This window comes from Alosa pseudoharengus, unplaced genomic scaffold, assembly GCF_046254945.1.
Source record: "Alosa pseudoharengus isolate Yale_2024_CS ecotype anadromous, Long Island Sound unplaced genomic scaffold, YU_APseudo_1.1 YU_APseudo_1.1_scf_10, whole genome shotgun sequence".
NCBI classification, from domain to species: Eukaryota; Metazoa; Chordata; class Actinopteri; order Clupeiformes; family Clupeidae; genus Alosa; species Alosa pseudoharengus.
The window spans coordinates 24,198,280-24,225,634 of NW_027468565.1; the positions used below are offsets into that span (position 1 = coordinate 24,198,280).

General features: G+C 45.6%; 2 protein-coding genes across 9 annotated transcripts in view; one reads left to right on the forward strand and one right to left on the reverse strand.

Moving 5' to 3' along the window:
* The first annotated feature begins 5,364 nt into the window (after positions 1 to 5,364).
* On the forward strand, positions 5,365 to 20,072 carry cyp19a1b (cytochrome P450, family 19, subfamily A, polypeptide 1b). 7 transcript variants are annotated; one of them, XM_076268251.1, is made up of 11 exons: positions 6,658 to 6,794; positions 11,527 to 11,568; positions 14,807 to 15,227; positions 15,859 to 16,009; positions 16,230 to 16,384; positions 16,490 to 16,666; positions 17,001 to 17,115; positions 17,568 to 17,679; positions 17,959 to 18,121; positions 18,516 to 18,757; positions 19,441 to 20,072. In XM_076268251.1, the coding sequence occupies exons 3-11, from the start codon at positions 15,083 to 15,085 to the stop codon at positions 19,675 to 19,677; spliced, it is 1,497 nt and encodes a 498-aa protein (XP_076124366.1). In that variant the 5' UTR covers positions 6,658 to 6,794; positions 11,527 to 11,568; positions 14,807 to 15,082; the 3' UTR covers positions 19,678 to 20,072. The 7 variants fall into 7 exon arrangements, with proteins under 7 accessions (XP_076124334.1, XP_076124352.1, XP_076124359.1 ...); XM_076268219.1 differs by lacking the exon at positions 6,658 to 6,794 and adding an exon at positions 5,365 to 6,162 and having other exon boundaries at positions 16,230 to 16,666; XM_076268237.1 differs by lacking the exon at positions 6,658 to 6,794 and adding an exon at positions 5,365 to 6,162 and having other exon boundaries at positions 14,927 to 15,227; positions 16,230 to 16,666.
* A 643-nt stretch (positions 20,073 to 20,715) lies between these two features.
* ap4e1 (adaptor related protein complex 4 subunit epsilon 1) overlaps positions 20,716 to 27,355 on the reverse strand; it is a 12,617-nt gene continuing 5,977 nt past the window's right edge. For both annotated transcript variants that reach the window (XM_076268199.1, XM_076268205.1), the window contains 8 exons: positions 26,852 to 27,181; positions 26,285 to 26,396; positions 25,589 to 25,727; positions 24,917 to 25,163; positions 23,945 to 24,553; positions 23,389 to 23,579; positions 21,850 to 22,010; positions 20,716 to 21,443 (listed from right to left, as the gene is read on the reverse strand). In XM_076268199.1, coding sequence (XP_076124314.1) covers positions 21,283 to 21,443; positions 21,850 to 22,010; positions 23,389 to 23,579; positions 23,945 to 24,553; positions 24,917 to 25,163; positions 25,589 to 25,727; positions 26,285 to 26,396; positions 26,852 to 27,181 — 1,950 coding nt within the window. In that variant the 3' untranslated portion in view covers positions 20,716 to 21,282. The remainder of the gene's footprint in view (positions 21,444 to 21,849; positions 22,011 to 23,388; positions 23,580 to 23,944; positions 24,554 to 24,916; positions 25,164 to 25,588; positions 25,728 to 26,284; positions 26,397 to 26,851; positions 27,182 to 27,355) is intronic.

Consider the following 27,355-nt stretch of genomic DNA (forward strand, 5'->3'; position numbering starts at 1 on the left):
CAGCTGATCTTGTGAATAAAACATGAATTCATCATCAGCTAATCTTGTGAATAAAACGTGTTCATTCTCAGATGAATTCATCATCAGCTAATCTCTAAAACGTGTTCTTTTTAAAGTGCGTCTTTGGTGTGTTTTGGATAGTTGCATTATGACGACGTCATCTGTGCTGTGTGGAGGCCACTGGCAGGCGAGTGATATTAGAAGGAGAAAGCACAACAAGGAGATGATTCTTCTCCCACTCTAAATATTCCAGTGGGCCAATGAATTCTAAGATGCCTTTCAGGGACATGCCGTATTTGTCAAACAAAGAGAGACAGAGAGGCGAGCGAAAGAGGGAGTCTCATCATCCATCTTGTGCCAAAAGTCTTTTTTAAAAATGTGATGCAATGGTGAGCACTGGGCCATTATAGGGAGCTGAGGCTCACTATTGTTCTATTCTGGAACTGCGTTACTACAGAGACAGAGGGAGCGATCCCTCCTCTTCGGCCTTTAGTGGCGTCTCACACAGCAGAGTGCGAGCCAGGCCTCTGCTCAGGCCAGACCAGACGGCACAGACTACGTCAGACGCCACACAAAGCACCAGACGCCATTAACTTGGTACCGCAGATGCCGAGGCGACATACTCCAACTTTACAATGTTGTTCTGGAGTTACAGGCATAGCTACTGTGTGTGTGACAGAGGCGCCACTTGTGTGGAGTTAACATGAGTGGAGTTAACATGAGTGGAGTTAACGTGTGGAGTTAACACGAGTGGAGTTAACACGAGTGGAGTTAACATGTGGAGTTAACATGTGTGGAGTTAACACGAGTGGAGTTAACATGAGTGGAGTTAACATGTGGAGTTAACACGAGTGGAGTTAACATGAGTGGAGTTAACATGTGGAGTTAACATTAGTGGAGTTAACGTGTGGAGTTAACATGTGTGGAGTTAACATGAGTGGAGTTAACATGAGTGGAGTTAACGAGTGGAGTTAACACGAGTGGAGTTAACATGAGTGGAGTTAACGTGTGGAGTTAACATGAGTGGAATTAACGTGTGGAGTTACATGTGGAATTAACACGAGTGGAGTTAACATGAGTGGAGTTAACATGAGTGGAGTTAACCTGTGGAGTTAACATGAGTGGAGTTAACGTGTGGAGTTAACATGAGTGGAGTTAACGTGTGGAGTTACATGTGGAGTTAACACGAGTGGAGTTAACATGAGTGGAGTTAACATGAGTGGAGTTAACCTGTGGAGTTAACATGAGTGGAGTTAACGTGTGGAGTTAACATGTGGAGTTAACACGAGTGGAGTTAACATGAGTGGAGTTAACATGAATGGAGTTAACACGAGTGGAGTTAACATGAGTGGAGTTAACATGTGGAGTTAACATGAGTGGAGTTAACGTGTGGAGTTAACATGAGTGGAGTTAGCATGAATGGAATTAACATGTGTGGAGTTAACATGAGTCCAGTGGCCACCAGAGTCAGGGTGTGACTTAGTTTGCAGTCTTCGAGTCCTCTGGGCATGTCCAATAGTAATGGCCAGGGTGTCAGGGTGTAGTAGTAATGGCAGGGTGCAGTTTAGGCTGCAGCCGTGGCCTACTGGTTAAGGCTTCAGGCTTGAAACCGAAGGGTTGCCAGTTCGATCCCCAACCAGTAGGAAAAATGTGGGCAGGGGAAGTGTTTGAGCACTGCTCTCCCATGTCCACATCAAGGGCTGAAGTGCCCTTGAGCAAGGCACCTAACCCCTCACTGCTCCCTGAGCGCTGCTGCGGCTCACTGCTCCTGGTTAGTGTGTGCTTCACCTCACTGTGTATTGATTGAGTGCTACACCTCGCTGTGTGTTTCACAAATTTACGGATGGGATAAATGCAGAGACCAAATTTTCCTCACCGGATCAAAAGAGTATCTATACTTACACTTATCCTTACTTAATGGCCAGGGTGCAGGTTAGTGTGTAGTCTTTGTAGATCCTCTGTCCAATAGTAATGGCCAGGATGCAGTAGTAATGGTCAGAGTGTAGTAGTAATGACCAGGGTGCAGTTTAATGTGCAGTCTGTGTATAGATCGTCTGGGCTGTCCTCCTCTATCCATTAGTAATTCAGCAGCATTCTCCCAGAACCTCTCAGGACAAAACCCCTTCTTGTCACTGGGTCACGACGACCTGCCCTGTTGCACTCTCCCTGAAAAGGCCTTTCATGCGCTGGACCCGTTCTGAAGCATAGCCCGGGACGGTTCCACAGCGCTGAATAAGAACGCTGGTGCTGCTGAAAAGAGACGCAGACACCAGTGCTGGGGGATGCTGACGGCTTGTGTAATTGCAACATGGCACTCGGGCGCTGACTGGGGAGGGTTTCTAAGCAACGAGTGAAGGGGATGGACAGGGCAGCTTGAGGGGGCTGGAGAGTTGGGGGGTTAGTGGTGAGTTTATAAAAGACTGAACCACCAAAGGCTAAACCACCAGCCCTTGAATCACGAGAGCCCTCGAGGAGGATGCTGGAGGGCAGACAGACACCAAAATACCCCAAATAATTTCTTTGCCTCATAAGAACTTCTGCACTCATCTACCTACTAGTAGAGCCGATGCCCGACACGACCAAACAAATGCTGCTCAAATGGTAAGAGACCTTTTGGTTCAACTTCACTTTTTTGGTTCATTTGTTCACCTGCATGTGATTAGCGGTAAGATTTGATGTGAATAATGACGCTGTTAGATGAATGTTGAGGGGAGGTGACGCGTTGTGGCCGTGCGCTCTATGAAGCTCTGAGGGACTGAGAGAGCTCTTCTCTTCTTCCTGCTTTGGCACTGACAGTGGCGTACACACACTGATGTTTCATTTGGTGTCCTGCTGGGTCAGTATCATAGAACTCTCGCACTGCTGCGTCTACATCCAATCAGAGCTCTCGCACTGCTGCTTCTATATCCAATCAGAACTCTCGCACTGCTGTGTTTATATCCAATCCGAACTCTTGCATTGATGGGTCAGTATCCAGTCAGAACTCTGGCATTGATGGGTCCATTTCCAATCAGAGCTCTGGCTGTGTCTCTTTGATGTGGGGGCATCCTGTTTCATTTTCAGTCACATCAAAGCCAGAGCTCTGGCCTTGAGCTGTGAATTCAAGTCTCTAGGCAACGGTCTCTAGGCAACGGCACACTGGCTTGGCATAAAAGGGAAAAAGTGCATTGTAGGCAAGAGCGCATCTGATAGTGCTTGGAATAACAAGAGCTCAACTCCAACAGGACAGCACTCAGGCCAGGTGCACCAGCACAAAGCTCCAGTAGTGTGATTAAATGGCCTGTTACAATCTGCAGGTTTTGTCCAAGTAGACGGCAAGTGCTGCAGTATGATTTGTCAAGTCAAGTCAAGTTTATTCATATAGTGCATTTCATACACAGAGGTCATTCAATGTGCTTTACATAAACAAAAGCAAACAGTAGTAGCTAATAAAAGCATAGAAGGGCAATAGTCAAAGAATAGTTTACAAAGTAAAGAATAAAAAAGAAAACATAAAACAGTTAAGGCCTTTTCACACCAAGAACGATAACGATAACTATAACCATAACGATAAAAGCGTTCACACTGAACAACGGTGTGTTAAAGTGTCTGTTAAAATTCGATGGGTTCTGAATCTGATTGGCTATTAGCTTTTTATCATTCTGAAAATCGCCCAACGATATAGTTCTTCATGTCGTTATCGTTGACTCGAGTTACATGACTTGACTCGAGTCAGACTCGAGTCACATTTTTAAGTACTTCAGACTTGCTTGATCAACATGTATAAAAGACTCGACTTGACGTTGACTTGCTATTCATGACTTGAGACTTGACTTAGACTTGAGACAAATGACTTGAAATGGTCCGTGTAACGCTTTGCAGTGCTTTGTTCTATTTGCTCCATCCATCTGATCCAAATAAAAAATGTGTTCAATCCAATTTGAATTTTTTTTAACTGGTCAGCAAATAGATAATTGCTGCTATTTTCTAAATGTGTCATTAGTCACGCAAGATAAAGAAAAAACCAGAAACTGGATTGGAAACAAAAGTAAAATTAAGTTAATATTGGATTTTTGCCTTTTTTACTGTTTTTGTTGGGCTGAACCACAATCGTAGGGGGAGTGACCTGATACATATTGGCGCGCGGTGTTGGTGATCACATTTTATCAGCGGATGTATAGATGGAGGGCTATCAAACACAGTTCAGCTTGCATCAAGGTGCCAAGCGATTTATAATGTCAGAACTTCAGATGCAGAGGGAGACATTGCTGCATCCTGACACTTATGAGTACGTGTTAGGCCTACTCATGTTCTGGGAGGCTTTGGAGACCTACATGAGCATTACCAATGGACTTGAGCCGTAGTAGCCTAAAGCAATGTAGGCTATTTGCTGTTGAAATTAATAAATGGATAAACTGATAAATTAGGCCTACTGTTGTGTCTTCATTTAGCCTAATGAAACCAAGTCTAGCGTAACGTGTTAAATAAGCAAAAATGTACCATGTCAAACAGTGCTTGGGGTAGCCTAGCCTAGACTGACGTTGATGGCAAAGCATTCTGCTTTGGGGAATTATTTGCTATGATATGGCATGGCCATGGTATTCAAATATAGGCCTACTGTAGATATGTTCAACATGTTTTTTTTAATTTTTTTTAGCCACCATGTGCCTAGTATAACATCTTGCCAATGGACTACAGTTGAAAATTAGCCTGCTGGCTAAAACTGGCACATTTACAGAAATGTTCATCAATGTGCACTGTCCTTTAAATAAATAAAATAAAATAAAAATAGGCTGAAAGTTATGTTTAACGTGCCATCTCCCAAAAATCTGCGAAGTTTTAGTTATTAATCTTTAAAGTAATGAGTCAAAATCACGAACTTCAGGCAGCGCTCTCTTCCATTTAGCCTGGCCCAGCTAGATGGTGTTCTCCCCCTGGTGCTCGTGGTTCAGTCCAACCACAAGGACAAAAAAGGAAAATTTGAAAAATGTACGCATCATTTCAATTTTTAACTTCTGAACCGTAACTGTGCTCAATTGAAAATCAAAATAAGCACCCACTTACTGTGCCGTCCTAAAGAATGGATAACGGAACCTGTCATTACCAAGTGACGTGACAGACCAACAGCAAGTGCCAGATCAAATGAGACAGACTGAGGTAGGCTAACTTGCAAATATGGAAGGCTCTACCTTTATACCAAAATATAATAATGTTTGGCTTCACAGATGATGTATCTGACAACTCAAAGGAGAAATGAACAGCAGTCTGCAAGTGTGCAAAATAGCGACATAACTGTGAAGTTTGTTACTTGTCTAACTGGGTTGTTCATAATAAATCACGGAGACTGTGTTAGGCATGACCATCAATTTATCCAACTGATACTGAACTCCATATCTCTTGTTATACAAGTAATATTCCCAGGCCCACACTATGGAGGACACCACCTACAGGTAAGGAGTAATTACCATACATCACATCTCCCTCCTTAAGACAGTCCTAACAGTCTAACCAGCTTAACTACTGTTATTTAACATGCAACTAAACATATTACAGCTTAGCCATTTACCAAACATTCATTCTCCTTTGTCTATCCTTACAAACAAAAAGCTACTTTAACCCTTTTTTTTTTACAAACATCGTACATGCAGTTCAAGGAGAATAACGCAATGGTGGTTTAATCAGTCTGCCTGATCGTGACCTATTGACCTCTTCTTCCTGGCTCATGGTCGGTGTTGCAGGTATTTTCACAGGCAGTTGACTGAACTGAGGTGTCGTTCTCTGCAGGTTTGCTGTTCTCTGAAGAAATGTCCTCCAGATGTGGTGAGCGTGGTGGTGGAAAAGTCATTTCACTGGTTTTCAGCAAGTGTCGTCTGTGTCTTATGAAGGTGTTTTCATCAGGTGTCTTGATCACACAGGATCTGGGTTTTTCATGCTTTCTCAACACAATTGCTGGTTGCCAGTTGTTTTTGACTCTTACTCTCACCTTGTCTCTTTCTCCAAGAAGTGGTAGCTGTTTTGCTCCTTGATCAAAGTAACTTTTCTGTTTCAGCTGCCTTCACGTGATGCTCTTATGTACGTTCTTGTGTACTTGTGGTTTCAGCAGCTGTGCAGATACTGGAAGCTTTGTTTTCAGCCTGCGTCCCATTAGCAACTGTGCAGGAGACAATTTCACGCCATCAAGCGGTGAGTTTCTGTACTCCAACAGGGCAATGTATGGGTCACTCTGGCTTTCTCCTGTTTTCTTTAAAAGGTTCTTGACTGTCTGTATGGCCCTCTCGCTTTGTCCATTGGATTGTGGAAATCCAGGACTGGATGTGGTGTGTATGAACTCCCAATTTTGCGCAAATGTTCTGAACTCTGCACTTGCGAATTGCGGACCGTTGTCAGACATCACTTCATCCGGGATTCCATGTCTTGCAAAGATAGATTTGAGAGCGGTCACTACATGTGCACTTGTTGTCTGTGTAAGCTTGGCAATCTCAGGGAACTTAGAAAAGTAATCCACACACAGCAGATATTCACCTTGATTGTAGTGAAACAGGTCGACACCCACTTTTGCCCATGCTCTGTCTGGAATGTCATGACAGATCATTGGCTCTTTAGTGTTGCTGCGCCTGTACATGTTACATATTGCACACTTTAACACAACATCCTCAATCTCCTTTGCCATTCCGGGCCAGTACATGATGTCTCTTGCTCTCTCTTTACATTTCACAATGCCTAAATGTGATTCATGCACTCTCTCTAACATCTCTGCTCTCAAAGTGTGAGGAACAACAAGTTGTGAGCTTTTGAAGAGGAGACCATCAGAACAAGTTAGTTCTTCTCTGAATGTCCAATACTTCTTAATTTCTGATGGAATTTGTCTGATTTCCGTAGGCCATCCAGACTGAACTAAGTTCATGACTCTCTGCAACTCCTAATCTGTTGCTGTTCTGAATGCATTCAGCTTTTCCGCAGAGATTGGTAAGTATGCTGACAAGACATGGACTTGCAACTCGTCTTCCAAGAGTGGCTCTGAATGTTCTTTGAGGAAGGCACGGCTTAGTGTGTCTGCTATGAACAGTTCTTTACCAGGTTTTAGGGGTGTCACGATTCTCTAAATCCTCGATTCGATGTAATTTTCGATTTTAAAGTCACGATTCGATTCGATTTTCGATCTTTTTAAAATATTACTATTAATGCATTCCTTATATGTTATTTACTCTTTTTGGCCTTTTCCTTTTCTGTTTCGGGGGGCTTTTATTTTGAAACCGCTTTGAAACGTTCCAACCGCGAGGTTGTAATGTAAACAGAACTAACATTAGGCTAAAACAGACGTGAACATATGAAATGAAACAACACAAAATGTTCATTTGATTGTTTCAGCACACTCCAAGGAGACCCAAGGTTAGTGTTCATGGAATATGTACTTATCAATGTGCATTTTAAGCCTTAAAGTAACTTTGGACTGTAATTAGATCATCTTTTCTCTTGCTAAATTGAGTAGGCTAAGTTAATTTTAATTGACGTGAATGAACAAATACTTCCACACCGGTGATTTCAAAGTAGCAAGAGGGGCTTTGATTTCGGTAGGTTGATGTGTAGGCCTATATTTTAACTGGCTGTAGCCTAAAATTAGAGGAGTGACGCTGCAGTTCAGCAGGTGCATGTGTGTTTGTGCGTCTTGGCATACATGATGGACGTGACATTGGGGGTGTGGCTGCATCGTCGATTCTACTTTTAAGTTCGAAGTTCGAGATTGAGATGTCATTTCGATCGATTTCGAAATAAAATCGAAATCGTGACACCCTTACCAGGTTTGTAGCTGACTTGTAGTTCATAAGGCTGTAGTCTCATGAGCATTCGCTGGAGTCTGGGAGGAGCTTTCTGTAGAGACTTTTTGAACACTGTCTCAAGAGGCTTATGGTCTGATTCCACATGTACTGTCTTACCATAGATGTACTGGTTAAATTTCTCACAGCCATAGACAATCGCTAAAAGCTCTTTTTCAATTTGAGCATATCTTTTCTGACACTAAGTAAGAGACCTTGAACCAAAAGCCACAGGGTGTCCATCTTGCAGTAACACTGCTCCTAAGTCTTCAGAGCTTGCATCTACTGACATTGTCACCTCTTTGTTGACGTCGAAGTACTTTAACACCGGAGCGTTGCTTACTAGTGACTTGAGTCTTGTGAAGCTCTTTTGTTGCTCTGACTCCCAGTGCCGCAGTTTCCGCAAAGGTGAACTCACGTCTGACAAATTTGGGATGAATTTTGCCAGATACTGAAGCATACCCAAGAACCTCATTAGAGCGGCTTTGTCTTCCGGTTCTGGCATACTCTGAATCGCTCTGACTTTTTCATGGTCTGGTTTCAAACCATCTGCTGTCATAAATGTGTACTACGTAGCGAACTTCAGTCATCCTTAGTTTGCACTTATCTCTGTTCAATTTCAGATTGATGCTCCTGATTCTGTCCAGCAGTCGTCTTAGTCTTTCGTCATGTTGTTCCATGTTTTAACCCCACATTAGAATGTCATCCACTATATTCACCACTCCCACCAAATCTTCCAGACGTTGTGCAATGCATTTCTGAAAAACTTCTGTAGTGGAAGATATGCCAAATGGTAGTCTCAAGAAGCGGTATCTTCCGAAAGGGGTGTTAAAGGTGCACAGCTTGGAGCTCTCTTCGTCCAGCTGTATCTGCCAGAACCCATGATTGGCATCTAGGACAGAAAATATTTTGGCATTTGGCATTTCAGCAATGATTTCTTCAACTGTGCGCAGTGGGTAATGTTCTCTGCGTATAGCTTTGTTCAGGTCTTGTGGATCAATACAAATTCTGAGTTTGTTGGGTTTAACCACTGTTACCATGCTGTTCACCCAATCTGTAGGCTCAGTTTGCTTCACAATGACTTCAAGACCTTCCATTCTATTTAGTTCATCTTTAACTCTGTCCTTCAGTGCTACAGGTACTTTCCGTGGTGGGTGAATGGCTGGAGACACATCTTGGTTGAGCTGGATACGATGTAGTCCCGGCACACATCCTAGGCCAGTGAACAGGTCTTTGTATTCACTCAGTATGTCATCTTCTTTTTCAACTTTGAACACTCTTTTGATGAGTCCCAGTTTTGAGCATGCATCTCTACCTAAAATTGCAGGTGAGTTTCCATCTACAATCTGAAATTCTAACTGAAACTCCTTTTCTTTGTGGTAGCATCTTAGCGTTGTCTTACCTTTTGGCTCCATCTTGTGGCCAGAATATGTAACGAGCTTGCAGTTAGACTTCAGCAGTGCTGCTTTCTTGTTCGATATTTTTTTTAAAGTCTTTATATGGCAACACCTTGCCCTCTGCTCCTGTGTCTAGTTTCAATGTAAGTAATTAGCAGTTGTTTATTTTCAGTGCTTGTGTCCATTTCTGACTATCATTTTCATGTGTAGAGACTGTGTCCACTTGTTTCAGACATGTGTTAGCTGCTAGCACGTTTCGCTTGACTTCAATACAACCCATAAACATTTCAACATGTTCTTCTTGTTCAATTTCATGAACTTTTCTCTCTGATTTTCTGAAGTTGCCTTTTTGTTTCTGAGTTTTGCACATGCGGCTGAAATGGTTCTTTCGTGAACACTCAATGCACGTTTTACCATAGGCAGGACATTTCATTGGCTCGTGTGTATCCACATCTCGTGCATTCTTCGTTGTCTCTCCTTGTCCATTTAGCACTAGCACTCTCTTGTCTGACTTTGGGCTTCATTTTTGTTATTTTATTCACAACTACTTCTTACTCCTTGTGCAGAGCTTTCATGTGGCTTTGTGTAACTTCGTTAGCTCGACATATGTCCATAGCCTTTTCTAGATCCAAATCCGTTTCTCTTAGAAGTCTAGCTCTCACAGTGTCGTTGTTAATGCCACACACAATGCGGTCTTTAATCAATTCGTCAGTCAAAGTTCCAAATTCGCAATCCTTAGCCTTGCTTTTCGGTCACATCAATGGTTTCGTTTGGTCCCTGTGCTCTCGTGAAAAATACATGTCTCAGATACGTGATGTTTTTTCGGGGCTCGCAGTATCGTTTAAACGTTTCTTTGAGGTCATCAAAGTCTACTTCACCCTCAAAGTCCATGGTATTACAGTAAATACCTTTATAGCTTCAGTCACGTGTAGAAATGTTGCACATTGCACTTTCTCGTTCTTCTCCGACAAACCAGATGCGATGAGATACAGGTCGAACTTTTGAACCCACGTTCGCCTGTTTTCTGCTAGATTTGCTTCGAAGCTCAAACTGTTTTAGGAGGCTTCAGTTGCTCCATTTTTTACTTTTGACACCATGTGAAGTTTGTTAGGGTACAACCGGGACGATTGAAACAGGGGGACGAATGAAACATTCCGGTTTTCTCCGAGTGCAACGATGATAGACAGTCATCATTTGGACAAAACATAGAGCATACGTTGCTCAGCCAAAAGCCTTCCTGTTACGTCCTGGTATCACGGAGTTACAGGCGATAAACGATTTTTGATGGTCACAACTCACAAGTTTACTTCATTAGCGGTTTATTTTTTATTATTATTAAAGAGTGTTTTTCATTTAAAGGTTTGACTTCATGCTTATTCATTAGAGCATATGCTCTCCCCAATCCCAGACGTTCACATTGCATGTTTGTTTGTAATGGATGCAAAACAGCCTATAATGCTAGATGTCTATGGCGGGACGATTGAACTGTTTCATTTGTCCCGACCAGGCAGTAAACCCCATTTATTCTAAGTCAATGCACACATATCTGTGTTTATACTATAGTTTATGCAGGTGAGACATGGAAAAGCAGTTTTAGAAAGATGCAAATATATTTGGGGCTATCAGGTAGGGGGTCGAGTTTTGCCATAACCTATGGAGACCGACGGCCTGTTGGTCATGAAGGGCACTTATTTGGATGTGTGGTGGCTTTAACCACGTAAAAACAGAGTGAAATTACATTTTGTACTATAGAAACATTATATAATTTGAAACATGCATTATTCTAGCTATATTAATGGCATAGTGCATGCTATTTCCATAACCGCGAGATAAGCGCTTTACCATGACGTCAATGAGTTGTTAACAGACATGAACCAAGACATATAGCCCAGCAGCAATCTATCTAAAATAACACCTACTTGAAGTACCATTTATGATATGTTGTCAAATATTGAAATTGTGGGAAGTTTACATAATTTAAGCTGTATGTTTCATTCGTCCCCCATGCTGTTTCATTCGTCCCAGCCAGGAGGGACGAATGAACAAAACGCACTTTCGACTTCTCCTTAAATAGGCCTAACTCTTGAACGGTTTTGTTCAGAGCTGTAGATGCAACTGTATTTGACAGAGGATAGATGTAGGTTGCTAGAGACAAAATATTACCTTTCAGTGTTTTACGATGTCTTTGTAAATTACATTTAATTAAGAAGTGTTTCATTCGTCCCGGTTCTCCCACTTGTCTAACTGGGTTGTTCATAATAAATCACGGAGACTGTGTTAGGCATGACCATCAATTTATCCAACTGATACTGAACTCCATATCTCTTGTTATACAGGTAATATTCCCAGGCCCACACTATGGAGGACGCCACCTACAGGTAAGGAGTGTTACACACAAACCACATCACAATAACCACCACCACGTTGATTTTCATCCGTCAGAAGTTAGTCGTGTTAGAAACCTAACGTCAAATTTGAGGCATGTTAATATATTATGCTTTTTAGTTGGAGTTGGCTTTGAATATATTATGCTTTTTAGTTAACGCCATATTAGGTTAAAATGTGTGAAATGCAGGGATGGATTACTGCACGGGCATTCCGGGCCCAGGCCCAGGGGCCCAAGGTGTCAGGGGGCCCTGAAGCCCAAGCCTTTGCATGGAATCATTGCCTCAATATCAACACATCAGGATGTAGGCTATATATCTGATTGAATTTAGTATTGCCCATCCCCAAAATGCACCAGAATACAGGAAATCACATTAAACAAAACAAAAAAATTCTGGGGGAGTAGGCCTACCCCCAAACCCCCCTTCCACATATGCGACAATTAGTGGGGAGCCCTTAATACATCTGGGCCCAGGGGCCCGAAAGTTCATAATCCGTCCATGGTGAAATGGCAAAGTGAAACATTTTCTTGTCTAAGTTTAATCTTGATATATAGCGAAAAAGTTGCCAATGTAACCTAAAGCAGTGTTTCCCAAACTTTTTTTCTAGGGACCCACTTTTTAAAAATGACAGACCGATCGCGACCCATTTCTCTTCAAATCTACCCTGCAACCACCAATATTGTTTTAGGCCACAGGTTCTCCAACTTTTCTATGCCTTCCCCAACCATACATTGCTATAGGATCTAGATAGATAGACATAGCATTTTGAGCACCATCAGCATGAAAAGTTGGAAATGACTACTGAAAAGATATGTTTTACATGTAATGTGCATCCGAGAGTTTGGGGAAATTCTCGCATGTTACGCAGTCTTCATTCGTCAGCATAGTAAGCCCGTCCCGTATTTCTAAAAAAAATTTTGTAGGCTACGTTGCGTTGCAGACAAATGGGTCCATAACACGGTGGACGTCAATTCCGATGTAAACAGCAAATAACTCAAGTCGTTGTATTGTATTGTTGTATTATATTATATTGTATAGTCGTTATATCAGAACAAGAGGCTTTTGCGCAATAGCCGGAATAATGCGCCTTTACGTTGGAGTTAGCGAGGTAGAAAACGAGAGGAATAGTGTTTAAAATGTCCATTTAAATTGTAGCCTAATATAATGCACTGTTGTGCATTTTAAAGAAAGAAATAAGAATGTGACTTTAAAGATTGCATCTACAATCGAAATAATCTACATGCAAATTGAACGGCCTTATGTCCGGTCTATGGATGTCTGTTTTAGTTGACAGCACGGTCACTAGATTTTAATCGGTAAAGTTATTGGTATCTGTTAATGTTCGTGCAAATAGGCGGATTCATGTCCCTTGTAGTTTGCAACTGCGAGGTAGGCCTACATGGCAGGCGCCCCACAGAACGGTTTCATTTTGAGAGGTAGATATCCATGCTCTGGCATCCCCTCTGCGATGGGTTCGTCCCCCAGTTTCATGAGCTTTTATGACAAAACCGACTGTGGTAGTTAACAAACTACATCCTAATAGAAAACTGTTAGCTTTCCTGGTATCAAATGACAAATGGTATCAGTTAGGCCTATAACACAACATAAATTGTGCTGGCGACCCAAATAAAATCTCCTGCGACCCACCACTTCCCCACTTTGGGAAACACTGACCTAAAGTAAGCGCCTCTCTTTCTCCCTCCCTCTTAAACACGTCCCTCCCTGTTCCATACAGTACGTTAGCCTAGTAGTAGGCTAACAACAGTAAGTAGGCCTAGCTAACTCCCAGCAATCAGCATAGAAAAGTAGCTTACTTTACATGTTAGGCTTATGTATAATATGATATAGCATTGACGGTCCTAAACCCTCCTAAAACCCATTGCGCTGTCGCGCTTGTCAACGTTTGACAGTGACGTCGGCGGCAGCGTTTGATTGATTGATTAGTTCACTTTTTCAACATTATTGGGTCCCTAGAGATGTGACAGGTCAGGACAGGTGTAACTTGAACTGTTTGAATATATTTTCATGATTTGATGCAGCTTACCTAATATTTGAGGCATTTCATTGAAAGAAACAATAATAGGCTATTTTATAATAGGTCTACTTAAAATACATTTATTTTTATTCGTATACATTTCATCTTATTCTATAAACCGTTCAGATGTACAGTAGCTTATGTGGCTTGAATGAATGCAATGTCTATTTGTTTGTTACAAATAAAACTCCAGCAGTTCATAACTAGTCTATTGTAGCTTATTTTAAAATGAAAACGTGTCAATCATCATGAATTTGTATGATTTGGCTATGACTTGACTTGCTTGACCCAAGCTATGACTTGACTTGACTTGCTTGACTGTCACAAAAAATGACTTGGACTTGCTTGAGACTTGAAGGTTAAGACTTGAGACTTGCTTGTGACTTGCACATGTGTGACTTACTCCCACCTCTGATTCATATTAGCGAGAACAATATTTATTTCTAGTTATCATTATCGTTATCGTTCTTGGTGTGAATGAGCCTTTACACTTGACAGTGTCGACATAAGAGTGACATGACACTGTCATGAACGTGTCATAAACAAGTCATAACGCTTCTGTTATTAAGTGAAATTCGGTTTTTGTCATAACAAGTTAGTGTTAGGATTAGGGTTAGGGTTAGAGTTAGGATCATGGTTAGAAGTTAGGATTAGAGAGTCATGTCACTCTTATGTCGATACTGTCAAGTAAAGTGTTACACATTCTTTTTTATTCACATTTTACAAAGTGTACCAAATTTGTCGGAATTCGGGTTGTATATAATATAAAAATCTATATATGATTTGTCATATACAGTGTGTGTATTAATAGCTGGGAGGGTGTGGTGTTGAATCTGACTACTTTACCGAAGGACCATGGGATCGCTGGGTGACGTGCTGCTGAACCATGTCAGGGCCGAGCTGATTCTGTACAGTAACAGGGTCTCCGCACCCAGCTTGGGTCAGTCTCTGGTCATATCAGCATCATATCAAAGCTCTCCGCAGCATGCTTTGATGTGGGGCTGTTTTCTGTTCCTTGCTGTAACACAACCCCGGGAAGCCCAAGGCCGCTGGGCAGAGCCAACGGGAAAGGATACCTGTAGGATTCAGTCAGGGGGTTTGTTTTGACAGGACAAGCATCCTAATTATCTGTAACATGAAGGTCTCTGGGCATAAAGACATATTAAATGGATGCCGGCCAAACCTCTTCTCAAGGTCCTACGAGCAGACTTGGGAGAGTGGGGGTCTCAACAGGCGTATCAGGTGATGACAGTGCCAAAGAAACAGAAATGAACGTCCGTCTCATCCGAGTATAAATCCATCTGCGACTCTCAGGGGGAAACAGCATCTCCACATCCCGCGTGAGGAGAAGATTTAATTTCTGGAAGCTTCCGCGGGTGTTGTGTTTTGAAGAGTGGCTCTTGACTCCTCCGACAGCGATCAGCCTCGTCTCTGCAGAGCTGCATCAGAGAGGGCTTCTGGGCACGCAGAATGGACGCGTTCACCCACAGTCCAAACAACGCCACTCGTGCTGACGCTGGCATGGCGTCTGCATCCATGGCAACAGCATTGGCCCTGCTTCTTCTCTTGGCTGTCCTGTCCAGCTTCATGAGTTCAACAGAGCGCTCTGTTCCAGGTGAGTGTGTGTGTGTGTGTGTGTGTGTGTGTGTGTGTGTGTGTGTGTGTGTTCCAGGGCTCTGTTCCAGATGAGTGACCCCAGTTCATTAACCATTTCAGCACTAAATCATTATTCAGCACACAGTTCACATTTAAGCTGTATTATCATTGCCAGGCCTGCCAGGAGAGTTCTGACGAAGTTAGAATGACATTTAGATTGTATTTAGATTGAATATGATGATACTGTAAGTGAAACTGAATTATGATGGTGAAATTCAGGTTCACAAAGCACAATACGTGTGTGTGTTATTCAGCCTTTAGACAACAAACATCCCATGTGTGTGTGCCTAGAGTTGAGGGTGAATACTGTGAGCCCATTGAGCATGGGAATAAGTGCTGCACATATTGACAGAGTTAATGTATTCTAATGTGTGGGTGCAGTGCTGCATACCAGAGGACTGAGTGGGGTGAGTGTTTGTGAGGACTGTGTGTGTGCGTGTGTGTGTGTGTGGGGGGTGGGGGTGGGGGGGTCACTGCAGTTGGGGGGAGGTGGGTGAAGTGTGTGTGTGTTTGGGGAGACCGAGTGAGCTGTGTGTGTTTGTATGTGTGTGTGGAGCTCTCAGCATACCTGTGGTGTGTATGACCTACAGGGCCATACTTCTGTCTGGGAATTGGTCCTCTTGCTACCTACACACACTTCCTGTGGGCGGGCATTGGAACGGCCAGTAACTACTACAGCCGTCGATATGGCAGCACAGCGCGCGTCTGGATCCAGGGCAGGGAGACGCTCATCTTCAGCAGGTGCTCAGTGGCTATACACACACACACACATCTACACATACACACACACACACACATCTACACACATATATTCATCTACACACTCCGTGAGGGTTCATCTACTGTACACACCCCGTGATGGCCAGACGCCGGGCCAAACTCTGTCTGTATATTCCCATCACTCACAACACATGTCTGTATGTCCCCATCAACTGAATTCGGACCGGCGTTTGGCCTGCAGGTCCTCTGCCGTGTATCATGTCCTGAGGAGCCCCAATTACACAGCCAGGTTTGGCAGTCGCCCGGGTCTGCAGTGTATTGGCATGCATGAGAGAGGGGTCATCTTCAACAGCAACGTGGAGCTCTGGAGGAAGGTCCGCACCTACTTTGCCAAAGGTAGGAGCACCTTTACAAGGCTGGCTCGAGACGTGGAGTTGAGTAAGATGGTCTGTTTATCACAGTGTGTGTGTGTGTGTGTGTGTGTGTGTGTGTGTGTTGCAGCACTGTCGGGCCCAGGCCTGCAGAAGACAGCGGGAGTGTGTGTGAGCGCCACCACCAGGCAGCTGGACCAGCTGAGTGACCTCTGCGACCCCTCGGGTCACGTGGACGTGCTGAACCTGCTGCGCTCTATCGTGCTGGACGTCTCCAATCGCCTCTTCCTGGGTGTGCCACTTAACGGTGAGCCCCTGCACACACACATAGACACGCACGCGCACATGCACACACATTCACACAAACACACACGCACATTCACACAAACACACGCACACACACGCACACATGCACATTCACACCAACACTCACATACGCACACCCATGCACATGCACACACACACACACACACACACACACACACACACACACACACCCACACCCACACAAGCACACAACCATGCACATGCACATGCACACATTCACACGCGCACACACACACACACATTCACACAAACACACAGTGGCCTGAGCTCCTGGTTCAGCCTGGCTGATGTTTGCGGCCCTCTCCTCTCCGCAGAGAGGGAGCTGCTGGGGAGGATCCAGCGCTACTTCGACACCTGGCAGGCCGTGCTCATCAAGCCCGACATCTTCTTCAAGCTGGACTGGATGTGGAGGAAGCACCAACAGGCAGCGTGAGTCTCCTGCACCCTCACACACTAAACACTCTGAATTATCTAGGGCACCATGGGGACCGATGTGTGTGTATCTGATAGACACTGTGATAGATATGTGTGTTTCTGTGGTAGACACCATGGTGACAGATATGTGTGTGTATCTGTGATAGACACCATGGTGATAGGTATAGTATGTGTATGTATCTGTGCTAGACACCATATGTGTGTTTCTGTGCTAGACACCATAGTGACAGATATGTGTGTTTATCTGTGCTAGACACCATAGTGACAGATATGTGTGTGTATCTGTGCTAGACACCATGGTGATAGATATGTGTATCTGATGGTGGTGTGTTTGCATGTGGTGCACTTAAGTTCCTAAAGCATACATGTACTGACCATATGTGTTTATATATGGGATCCATACATACCATATCCTAAACAACATACTGAGAGTGGCGTTATGTCAGTCAGGAGCTCCAGGTTGCCATAGAGTGCCTGGTGGAGAAGAAGAGACAGCTGATTGCTCAGGCTGAACAGCTGAAGGACTCAGACTTCACAACGGATCTGATATTTGCTCAGGTGTGTATCATCACCTGTGTGATTAGTCGTCTCTCATCTGTAGCAACATGCTGATTGTATATGTGTGTTTGTGAGTGTGTGAGAATCATGGGGAGTTGAGCACGGACAACGTGAGACACTGTGTGTTCTGGAGATGGTGATTGCGGTTCCTATTTGTGTGTGTGTGTGTCAGGACCACGGGGAGCTCAGTGCAGACGATGTGAGGCAGTGCGTTCTGGAGATGGTGATTACGGTTCCTGACACTGTGTGTGTGTGTGTGCACGTTTGTGTGTTTGTCAGAACCACGGGGAGCTAAGTGCGGACGATGTGAGGCAGTGTGTTCTGGAGATGGTGATCGCGGCTCCTGACACTCTCTCGGTCAGCTTGTTCTTCATGCTGATGATGCTCAAGCAGAACCCAGCGGTGGAGGAGAAGATCATGCAGGAGGTCGACTCAGTCACGGGTAAGAGGCATAAACTCCGTCACGGGTAAGAAGAAAAGAGGAATACAGTCATAGGTAGAGATCAACTCAGTCACAGGGAAGACCGAGATGAAGACGGTCAGTAAGCAGTAGGACCAGAAGGGGCAGTATGAACTTGGTGATATGTGAACAGGAGGCAATCATGATCCTGATTCTGCCCCAAATAAATATTAAAGCTGTCTGCAGGAGGGAAATATCTGTATTTCTTTTACTGACCTGGCTCTTAAAATGTCCAAGTGATTGGGAAATATATTTAATGTTTTGATGGTAATATGTAAAGCTCTAGTACAATAATCACCACCTTTACATTTAAACTACACAATCTGGCTGGTTATTCGAATCTCTCTTTAATGCTTTGATGCCCTGGATTTCCCAGGGGGCCGTGCGGTGCGGAACGCTGACATGCAGGCGCTGTCCACTCTGGAGAGCTTCATCAACGAGGCGCTGCGCTTCCACCCAGTGGTGGACTTCATCATGAGGAGGGCGCAGGAAGATGACATCATCGACGGCTACAGGGTGCCCAAGGGCACCAACATCATCCTGAACATCGGATGCATGCACCGATCCGAGTTCTTCCCCAAACCTCAGGAGTTCAGCTTGGACAACTTTGAGAGAAATGTGGGTATTTCAGCGTGGCACATGCAGGGAATCCTACAGACAACTCCCTGTGAGTCTGCAAGGCCCAGAGTGGAGAAGTCTGATCTCACAAATTACACTTTATAATTTTAAAATGCACTTTTATTATAAAACTGTAATTCGTGTACTTAGACATTGAGCTGACTTGTAAATTGTGAGCTGTTTTGGCTTCATTACTTGTATAATTAGGAGGTGGTGAATGGGATCAGAGTTAGTGTTGTTATAAGTATAAGTATAAGTATATACTGTATATTCTTTTGATCCCGTGAGGGAAATTTGGTCTCTGCATTTATCCCAATCCGTGAATCAGTGAAACACACTCAGCACACAGTGAACACAGTAAGGTGAAGCACACACTAATCCCGGCGCAGTGAGCTGCCTGCAACAACAGCAGCGCTTAGGGAGCAGTGAAGGGTTAGGTGCCTTGCTCAAGGGCACTTCAGCCGTGCCTACTGGTCGGGGTTCGAACCGGCAACCAGTAGGCCACGGCTGCCCCTAGTTAGAGTAGTATAATTAGGAGGGGGTGAATGGGATCAGAGTTAGTGTTAAGGAAAGTTAAGTGTTAAAGTAGTTTGGTTGTACTTACTAGTCCAGCTCAACAAGGTCTGTGTCATATAGCTCTAGTTGGATGTGGTTGTCATAGTGACCTCCTGTATCACCGACAGGTGCCGAGCCGCTTTTTCCAGCCGTTTGGCTGCGGCCCGCGTGCTTGCGTGGGCAAGCACATCTCCATGGTGATGATGAAGGCCATCCTGGCGACGCTGCTGGGCCGCTACAGCGTGAGCCCTCGCCACGGCTGCACCCTCACCAGCATCCGCCAGAGCAACAACCTGTCACAGCATCCGGTGGAGGAGGACGACTGCCTCGCCATGCGCTTTATCACACGCAGAACAAGCGCCTAGAGCCCTCACACACACACACACACACAGGCATGCACGTTATTTTCATTATTCAGACGAGGTTCCTTACACAGAGCAATGCTGAGGCTGCTGGCATGTTTGGGGGGAAAAGTTTCCACTTTGGTGGAATTTGTTGCCTACAACTAGAACATAAAAGTAGACTAGTGTGTGTTTCTTGAATTTCCCCTGGGGATCAATAAAGTATCTATCTATCTATCTATCTATCTATGTGATACTTATAACACAATAAACATAATTATAACTATATGTCTAATGTTGAACACAGAGGTAGCACTGTGTTCTCTCTGGAAGGCTAGATTGGCTCCATTGTACAGCTGTTTCATAATGCTACTGGGTCTTTTTTTTTTACAACAAAATAAAGTTGAAAAAGTCTTTTATTATTGCTAATTCATCAGACATTATTGAACAAACCACTACAGAGTGTTTGTGCGAATAAAAGACTCAGACCAACCACAGGCATTCTGACATCAGTCCTGTTTATTAGAGGCATCGGACATCACATTTGTCCGCCAGCAGGCGGCGTGATTTTCACCTCGGGCACAGTGTGGAGCCCCAGCTTGACCACCACCCTGACCAGCTCACGTTCCCCATCTCCTCCAGAGTCTCTATGGCAACGCCAGGCCACCAAGTTTCAGCAATATAGGCGCGCTCACTCAAGTACTGTATGAAGTATTTTGGGTGCGAGTTAAAAATGTCAATCTAGAAGTGGAGGAAACCGCACTCTCTTGTATGTTACATTTAAAAGGATTTATTGCACCATAGTCACCAGTCACTGAAGATGGCTTGACGCCGAAACGCGTCTGTAGTCAAGGGCATGGTGCAATAAATCCTTTTAAAAGTAACATACAAGAGAGTGCGGTTTCCTCCACTTCTAGAACGCCAGGCCACCACACACAGCAGCAGCACCATATGGTCAGCGTCTCTGACGCCAGTCTTCCGGACCGACTGGACGCAAGCAGGAGAGCATGAATGCAGAACTGAACATTTTTAATCTCAACAGAAAAAAACACCACAGCTCTGTAAGGCAATGGATTTTTATATGTTAGCTGCTCAATACAAAAATAAATTTCAGCAACAAATGTGTTGACAACAAACACTGGTTCAGTTCTTACAAAACAAATGCATAGATCAAAACAGTTATTGCAGACTTGTTCTGTTTTTGGGAAAGGTGAGATGCGTCGGCCATTCAAATGAAGTTTGCTCTATAGTGTTAATTCCACCAGCCTCAGCACTGCTGTAACACAAGCGGAGTCTGGGGGGTGATAGGGTGACTTTTAGAGAAGTGACTTAAAAAGAGCCTGTTGAAGGCCTGCAGCTCCTTCCTTACAGCTGCAGGTTAGACATCCACACAAGCCCAACACAAACGCAACATGGAGTTATTAAAAACAATAAATATGGTAATGCATGAACCAGCCTTCCCCCAACCCTGGAGTCAGTCCTGAGGGTGCACAAGGCTGGAGCACACTGCCTCCAGCACCACTGAGTTAAGACCTGCTGGTTTAGCGTCCAGGAGAGTTCCATAATCAGTCCCGCCGTCCCTCTGCTGTTCCCGGTGAGCGTGCTGGAGAACCGGAGAGGGTTCTGCGGTCAGCACTCCTGTAGAGCCCGCTGGCAGTGGTAGAGCAGGCCGTCGGGCAGGCCGGGCACCGGCGAACGCAGCCACAGTGCCAGCGCGCCCGCATGCACACGGCAGTGCAGCAGGCACGGACCCCGTCGAAGCAGCTGGCACGCCGCGATGCCCTCCGACCCTGCACACGCACAAAAAAACACACCTTTAAAGGCCCGCTTAAGCAAAACTAGAGTAACAAGTAAGGACTTTAAAGGTGAAGTGTGTGTGGTGTGTCTAGCCTACGATGTTAAATCAGCCTGAGAGCTTTCTAGAGGCGATATGTGTGTGTGTGTGTGTGAGTTTTGTATGTTTGTTTAATTTAAGGCCATTTCAGCAATGGCCAGAGCATTGTGTGTTATAGAAGCTTAAATATATTTTTTTAAATCTATGCTAGTAAGAAATTCTAAAACCTTCCAAGGTGGGCCCTTACTAAAAACATCAGCTATAGCATTTTGGTGATAAAATTGTTGTCCTTTGATTTTCAAGGCAGGGCAACAGATCAAAACATGTCTCAATGACAGGGGCGTGTGTGTGAGGTGTCTTACCTATGATGTCCACTATGTGGAGCTGTAGCTTGTCCTGGAGGGCGGTGAGGGAGGAGCACAGAGGGTCCCCGTCAGGGTCTAGCAGCTGGATATTCTGCTTGACGTCCTGCGAGACGGACAGCCACAGCTTCCCATACTCCTCTGTGGAGAGAACCAGGGGCCTACGGGACAGGGGCACAGGGGTCAGGACAAAACACACACACACACACACACACAAACACACAAACACACAAACACACACTGATCAGAACCAATGGTCTATGCAGGACAGGTAGACAAGAGTAAGGACAATACACACACACACACACACATACACACACAAACACACACACACACATACAGGTACACTCTCTCTCACACATGGACACACACACACATGCATGTGTAACGGATGCCAGCTATGCGTGTGGAACGTTAGTAAACCGCACTCCCTAACGCCTTAAGTGTAGTGCTAGCATGAAAGCTAGCAGCCTGGGCTTTTAGCTCGATTGTCAGCACGCTCGACTCCCGATCCGAGGTGCTGCTGTTTCGCGGGTTCGAGTCCAGGTGGTTAGATAGATAGAAAGATAGAAAGATAGATAGATATACTTTATTGATCCCTAGGGGAAATTCAAGGTCACAGTACCATACAGACAACACACACACACATTCAATAACAGCAGAAAAAGTAATTAAAAGTATATAATATAAAAAACACAACTAAGCAATAAGGGCTGTAGAAGATAAATAATATACTAAATATACAAAATACAAATTATACTAAATAAAACTTAATCAAAATCAATTCTAAAAAACAGTATCCACATAGTGGGTGAATAATCAATCAGGTGCGCTTGCAATGACCGAAGCAGGGACTGAGCCTGTGGTTCTCAGTGCGTAAGGTAAGGTGCTCTGTGTGAATGAGTGTCATGGTGATGGTGCAAATGAGTAAGTCAAACAGTGCAACAGTGTAAGAATAGAGTCTATATATCTATATATAAATAACTATATTAAGAAAGGTATGTGGCATGGAGGGAGGGGTTGTGCATATGTGCTAATACAGCACGCAAACAGTGAAGCAGAAGACAAATGTAAAGTGACTAGTGGACAGACAGTTCAAGACATTGGAGGTGGTGAAGAGGCAGACAGACTATGCGGAGAAGTCCATTTCTCCTCTTCCCTTAAGTGATGCATTAAACAGTTCAATGGCCCTGGGGATGAATGACTTCCCTGGGGATGAATGAATGAATGGTTACACATGCGCACACAAACACAAACTCTCTCACACACACACACACACACACACACACTCATTGATCAGCACAGCACGCAACTCAGATCACACTCCTGACACGTGTGTGTACCTGAGGAAGTGGACCAGGGAGAGGTGTGTGTTCAGTGTGTGTGTACCTGAGGAAGTGGGCCAGGGAGAGGCGTGTGCTGATGTCCAGTGTGTGTGTACCTGAGGAAGTGGGCCAGGGAGAGGTGTGTGTTCAGTGTGTGTGTACCTGAGGAAGTGGGCCAGGGAGAGGCGTGTGCTGATGTCCAGTGTGTGTGTACCTGAGGAAGTGGGCCAGGGAGAGGCGTGTGCTGATGTCCAGTGTGTGTGAGGCGCCACACTCCTTCCTGTACGAGAGCAAGCCGGTCACCTCCACGTGTGTGTGAGGCTCCTCCATCAGCAGAGTGTACCAACACACACTCACACTCTGGGATGGAAGGGACTCTAAAGCATTCCCTCTGAGGCTGGCCACCTAGAGGGCAAACCACACACACACACACACACACACACACACACACACACACACACAGTGAATCAACCTATTATTTTTAGTGCAATATCACATCATGCAGCATGGTCATAAGTCCCAATACACTTTACAAATAAAAGAGAAAACTCATCCCATTGGTCAGCTGTAGTGAAGGACCATCTCTTTCCCAGGCTGCTACTATCTCCCCCTCAGGGCAGAGGGACCTGCACTGCCCATCACTAATGAGAATTACAGCCTCTTTCACTACTGTAGGCCACATGTGGATGATGGTGTATTTCTAAATTATATCTGAGCACCAAACGGCCCCCTGGTCCAGGCAGACCGCGCCCCCTGACCCTTGACCCCACCTTGAGCTGAGGGCACTGCAGCTCCACGGAGACGTCCAGCAGGGCGGCGCCACCAGTGTTGGCCATGAGCAGCACCAGCACCAGGGCGTCCTCTCGATGGACGCGGCAGCAGGACAGGGCCAGGCGGCCGTCCGACGCCAGGGAGGCGCACTCAGAGCAGGGGAGGTTCTGCAGCTCCGGGGGCAGGTGGGAGGACAGAGGGCGGTGAGAGGGGTCAGGGGTCAGAGGGCAGGGCTGCACCAGCTCCATACCTCCCATCAGGGGAGGAGAGTCTCTGGCTCCGCCCCCTGCGGAGGACAGCGCCTCATTGGCCAACATGAGAGAGGCCGGGGCTTCTGGGTCATGCCCCTCAGCTACGCCATTTGCTGCCGGGAGAGAAGGCGTGTCCCCTTCTGAGAGCGTACTATTGGCTTCTTTATGTTTGGGCGGAGCCACAGAGTTCTGCGTAAGCATGATGGGAGAGACAGGGCCTTCCTCCAATAGGCTGCTATACAGGAAGTGATTGGCACCACGGGAGGAGTGGGAGGAGCCTGAGGACGAGGAGGCAGAGTCAGTATTTTTTTGTTTCCTCCTGAAGCGCTGGGAGGAGGAAGCCTCTGGTTTCCCCATCTGAACACACACACACACACACACAAAAAAAACCCACCAACACAGAGAGGAAAATGTATGAATTCAGTGTAGACAGATAGTGTAATTATTGAACGGACCAGACAGTAGAACTTAGAGGCATTTGGCAGTGAGGTTGTAGACTGGAACCAGCTGAATCTCTGAGAAGTCCCTGTCCAAGCGTGTGGGGGAGGCTACAATATGCTATCAACAACTTTACTAGGTTTTCCTAGAGAGATATGTTAGCTCTGTCTTACTCCCTTTTTCAAATATGTTCTTTCGAATTTCCAAACTACGCCCCTCCACCCTACCCCCTACACCACCCCTCCACCTCCATCCAGACACAGAGGGTGAGCAGAATCTCACCAAGCATGTGGAGTTCTGGGAGCTGAGCCCAATGAAGAGAGAGGAGGCCAGCTGCTGTTTGTCCCGCTCCTCCTCTGAGGGTTCAGCACTCGGCGGAGTGAGAGCGCCGCCCTGCTGGGGGGAGGGCTGAGGTGCAGGGGTGCTGGTCTCCTGAGGGGTGGAGGGCTCCTCCGGAACCTCCCTCTGGGCCAGGTAGCCATCTTTACCCCACTTCCTCTTCACCCCATCCAGCCTCAAGGAGCCCGAGCTGCAGGCAAACAGACAGACAGTCCGTCAGTTAGTCAGAGCTATGAGAATTTAGTAGCACACAATCAGCTGCCCAGTGATGATTAGCATTAGCCAACATCCCTAAGTGAATATTGAGGATCAGTTACAAATTACGTCAGGAAACATGCTACAGCAAATAAGCGCTGTATGTAACAGGTTAGCATTAGCCTACTCAGCTCTATATCAGGTTAGCATTAGTATACTCAGTTCTATATCAGGTTAGCATTAGTATACTCAGCTCTATATCAGGTTAGCCCTATCATACCCAGCTCTGTGGGTAACAGGTAAGCATTAGCATACCCAGCTCTGTATGTAACAGATTAACATTACCCTAATCAGCTCTGTGTGTAAAAGGTTAGCATTAGCATACCCATCTCTGTATGTAAGAGGTTAGCATTGGCCTACCCAGCTCTGTGCGAGAGCTCAGTGCTGTTTCCTGAGAGGCCAGAGCTGATGGAGAGGAGTGTGGGAGACTGGCGGTCCGCTATGCTGCAAGAGGACAGGCTGATGGGCAGGGACAGACCGTACGGCTCCAGAGACAGGGCTGAGGATGACCAGGGACAGACATTAAACACACACACACACACACACACACACACACACACACACACACACACACACACACACACACACACACACACACACACACACAGAAATAACTCCCCGAACACAACGTCTAAAGAGCATCCCAACAACAACAGTTATTCTACACTCAATTTACTCCAGCCAGAGTGCATCCAAACTACTACCTCGTACACACCATCTCTGCTGCGTGAGTTAAAGGAGATGCCTGTTACTAGTACCATCTCTGCTGCGTGAGTTAAAGGGGATGGCTGTTACTACTACCATCTCTGCTGCGTGAGTTAAAGGGGATGGCTGTTACTACTACCATCTCTGCTGCGTGAGTTAAAGGGGATGGCTGTTACTACTACCATTTCTGCTGCGTGAGTTAAAGGGGATGGCTGTTACTACTACCATCTCTGCTGCGTGAGTTAAAGGGGGTGGCTGTTACTACTACCATCTCTGCTGCGTGAGTTAAAGGGGATGGCTGTTACTACTACCATCTCTGCTGCGTGAGTTAAAGGGCTTCATGGCCGTTACCCTTCTCCTGTCGCAGCTCCTCTTGCCTCTGGTGGGGGGGTTTGTATGGAGCGGCACCTCTCGCCAAAGCCTCAGACACAAAACTATCCAGGAAGGACAAGGACGAGTCCACCTGCAGATCATAACACACAGCAAACATAAGTCCAGTTAGTTCTGTTAGCGCCACATGCTATTAGAGTTGAAAGATTCTTCAACTGGGAAGAGATCTTTTGCATAAGCACTGCTAAGCACACCACACACATCTCTGGTTGAATCTGCTGGTGCTTTTTGGAAAAGATCAACTTTGACGTAGTTTGATGTAGTTTAGTAAAGTTAAACTGGGTTTCTCTCGTGTGTGATGTAGTTTAGTAAACTGGGTCTTTGGGTGTATAAGTTGTAGCTCCCTGGTTGTGTTGGACATTATAGCTCAGTGAAGTTTCGGATGCGTTTCGGGTGGGTTTCCATCAGGTATGGTCAGTTGTGGTTTGGTCAGGTATGGTCAGTTGTTATTCAGTCAGGATTTGGTCAACTGTGGTGCCGTCAGGTGTGGTCAGCTGCGCTTCGGTCAGGTGCGTCGGCAGTCCGTACCTCCAGGCTGGCTCCAGCAGTGGCGCGGGGCAGAACACGGGCCTGCAGCTGGGGGTCGCGGCTGAGCAGCAGAAGCTCCAGGGCTTGCTGCCGGAGCTGTGTGTCCAGAGACGAGCTGTGCTGCTGGGCCACACACTGGACCAGGCCCGCCCCCTCCGACCCGTCCACAACAGAACCAGAACACGCACCGCCGCCCAGTTTGGCCACCGCTGACAGAACCCAGCTCCGTGTGTCAGAGGTCACGGCAGGTCGGTCCAGCAGAGGCACCAGCAGGTCGATGACCTGGGAGGGACTCAGGACATCTACGAGGTGGGAGTACTCCCCCAACACCTGAGAGAGAGAGAGGCGAAGAGGAGAGGAGAAGAGAGGAGGAGGGGGGAAGATAGAGGAGAGGAGAGGAGAGGAGAGGAGAGGAGAGGAGAGAGGAGAGGAGAGGAGAGGAGAGAAGAGGCAGAGAAAGGAGGGGAGAGGATAGGCCAGGTAACAACATCGTAACTATATTAT

What these genes read in the sequence shown, in the direction of transcription:
- cyp19a1b (XM_076268219.1), top strand. Translation starts at nt 15,083, where the DNA reads ATGGACGCGTTCACCCACAGTCCAAACAACGCCACTCGTGCTGACGCT. An exon ending in AACAGAGCGCTCTGTTCCAG is followed by an intron (nt 15,228 to 15,858) that starts GTGAGTGTGTGT and finishes TATGACCTACAG; the next exon opens with GGCCATACTTCTGTCTGGGA. An exon ending in TGGACAACTTTGAGAGAAAT is followed by an intron (nt 18,758 to 19,440) that starts GTGGGTATTTCA and finishes TATCACCGACAG; the next exon opens with GTGCCGAGCCGCTTTTTCCA.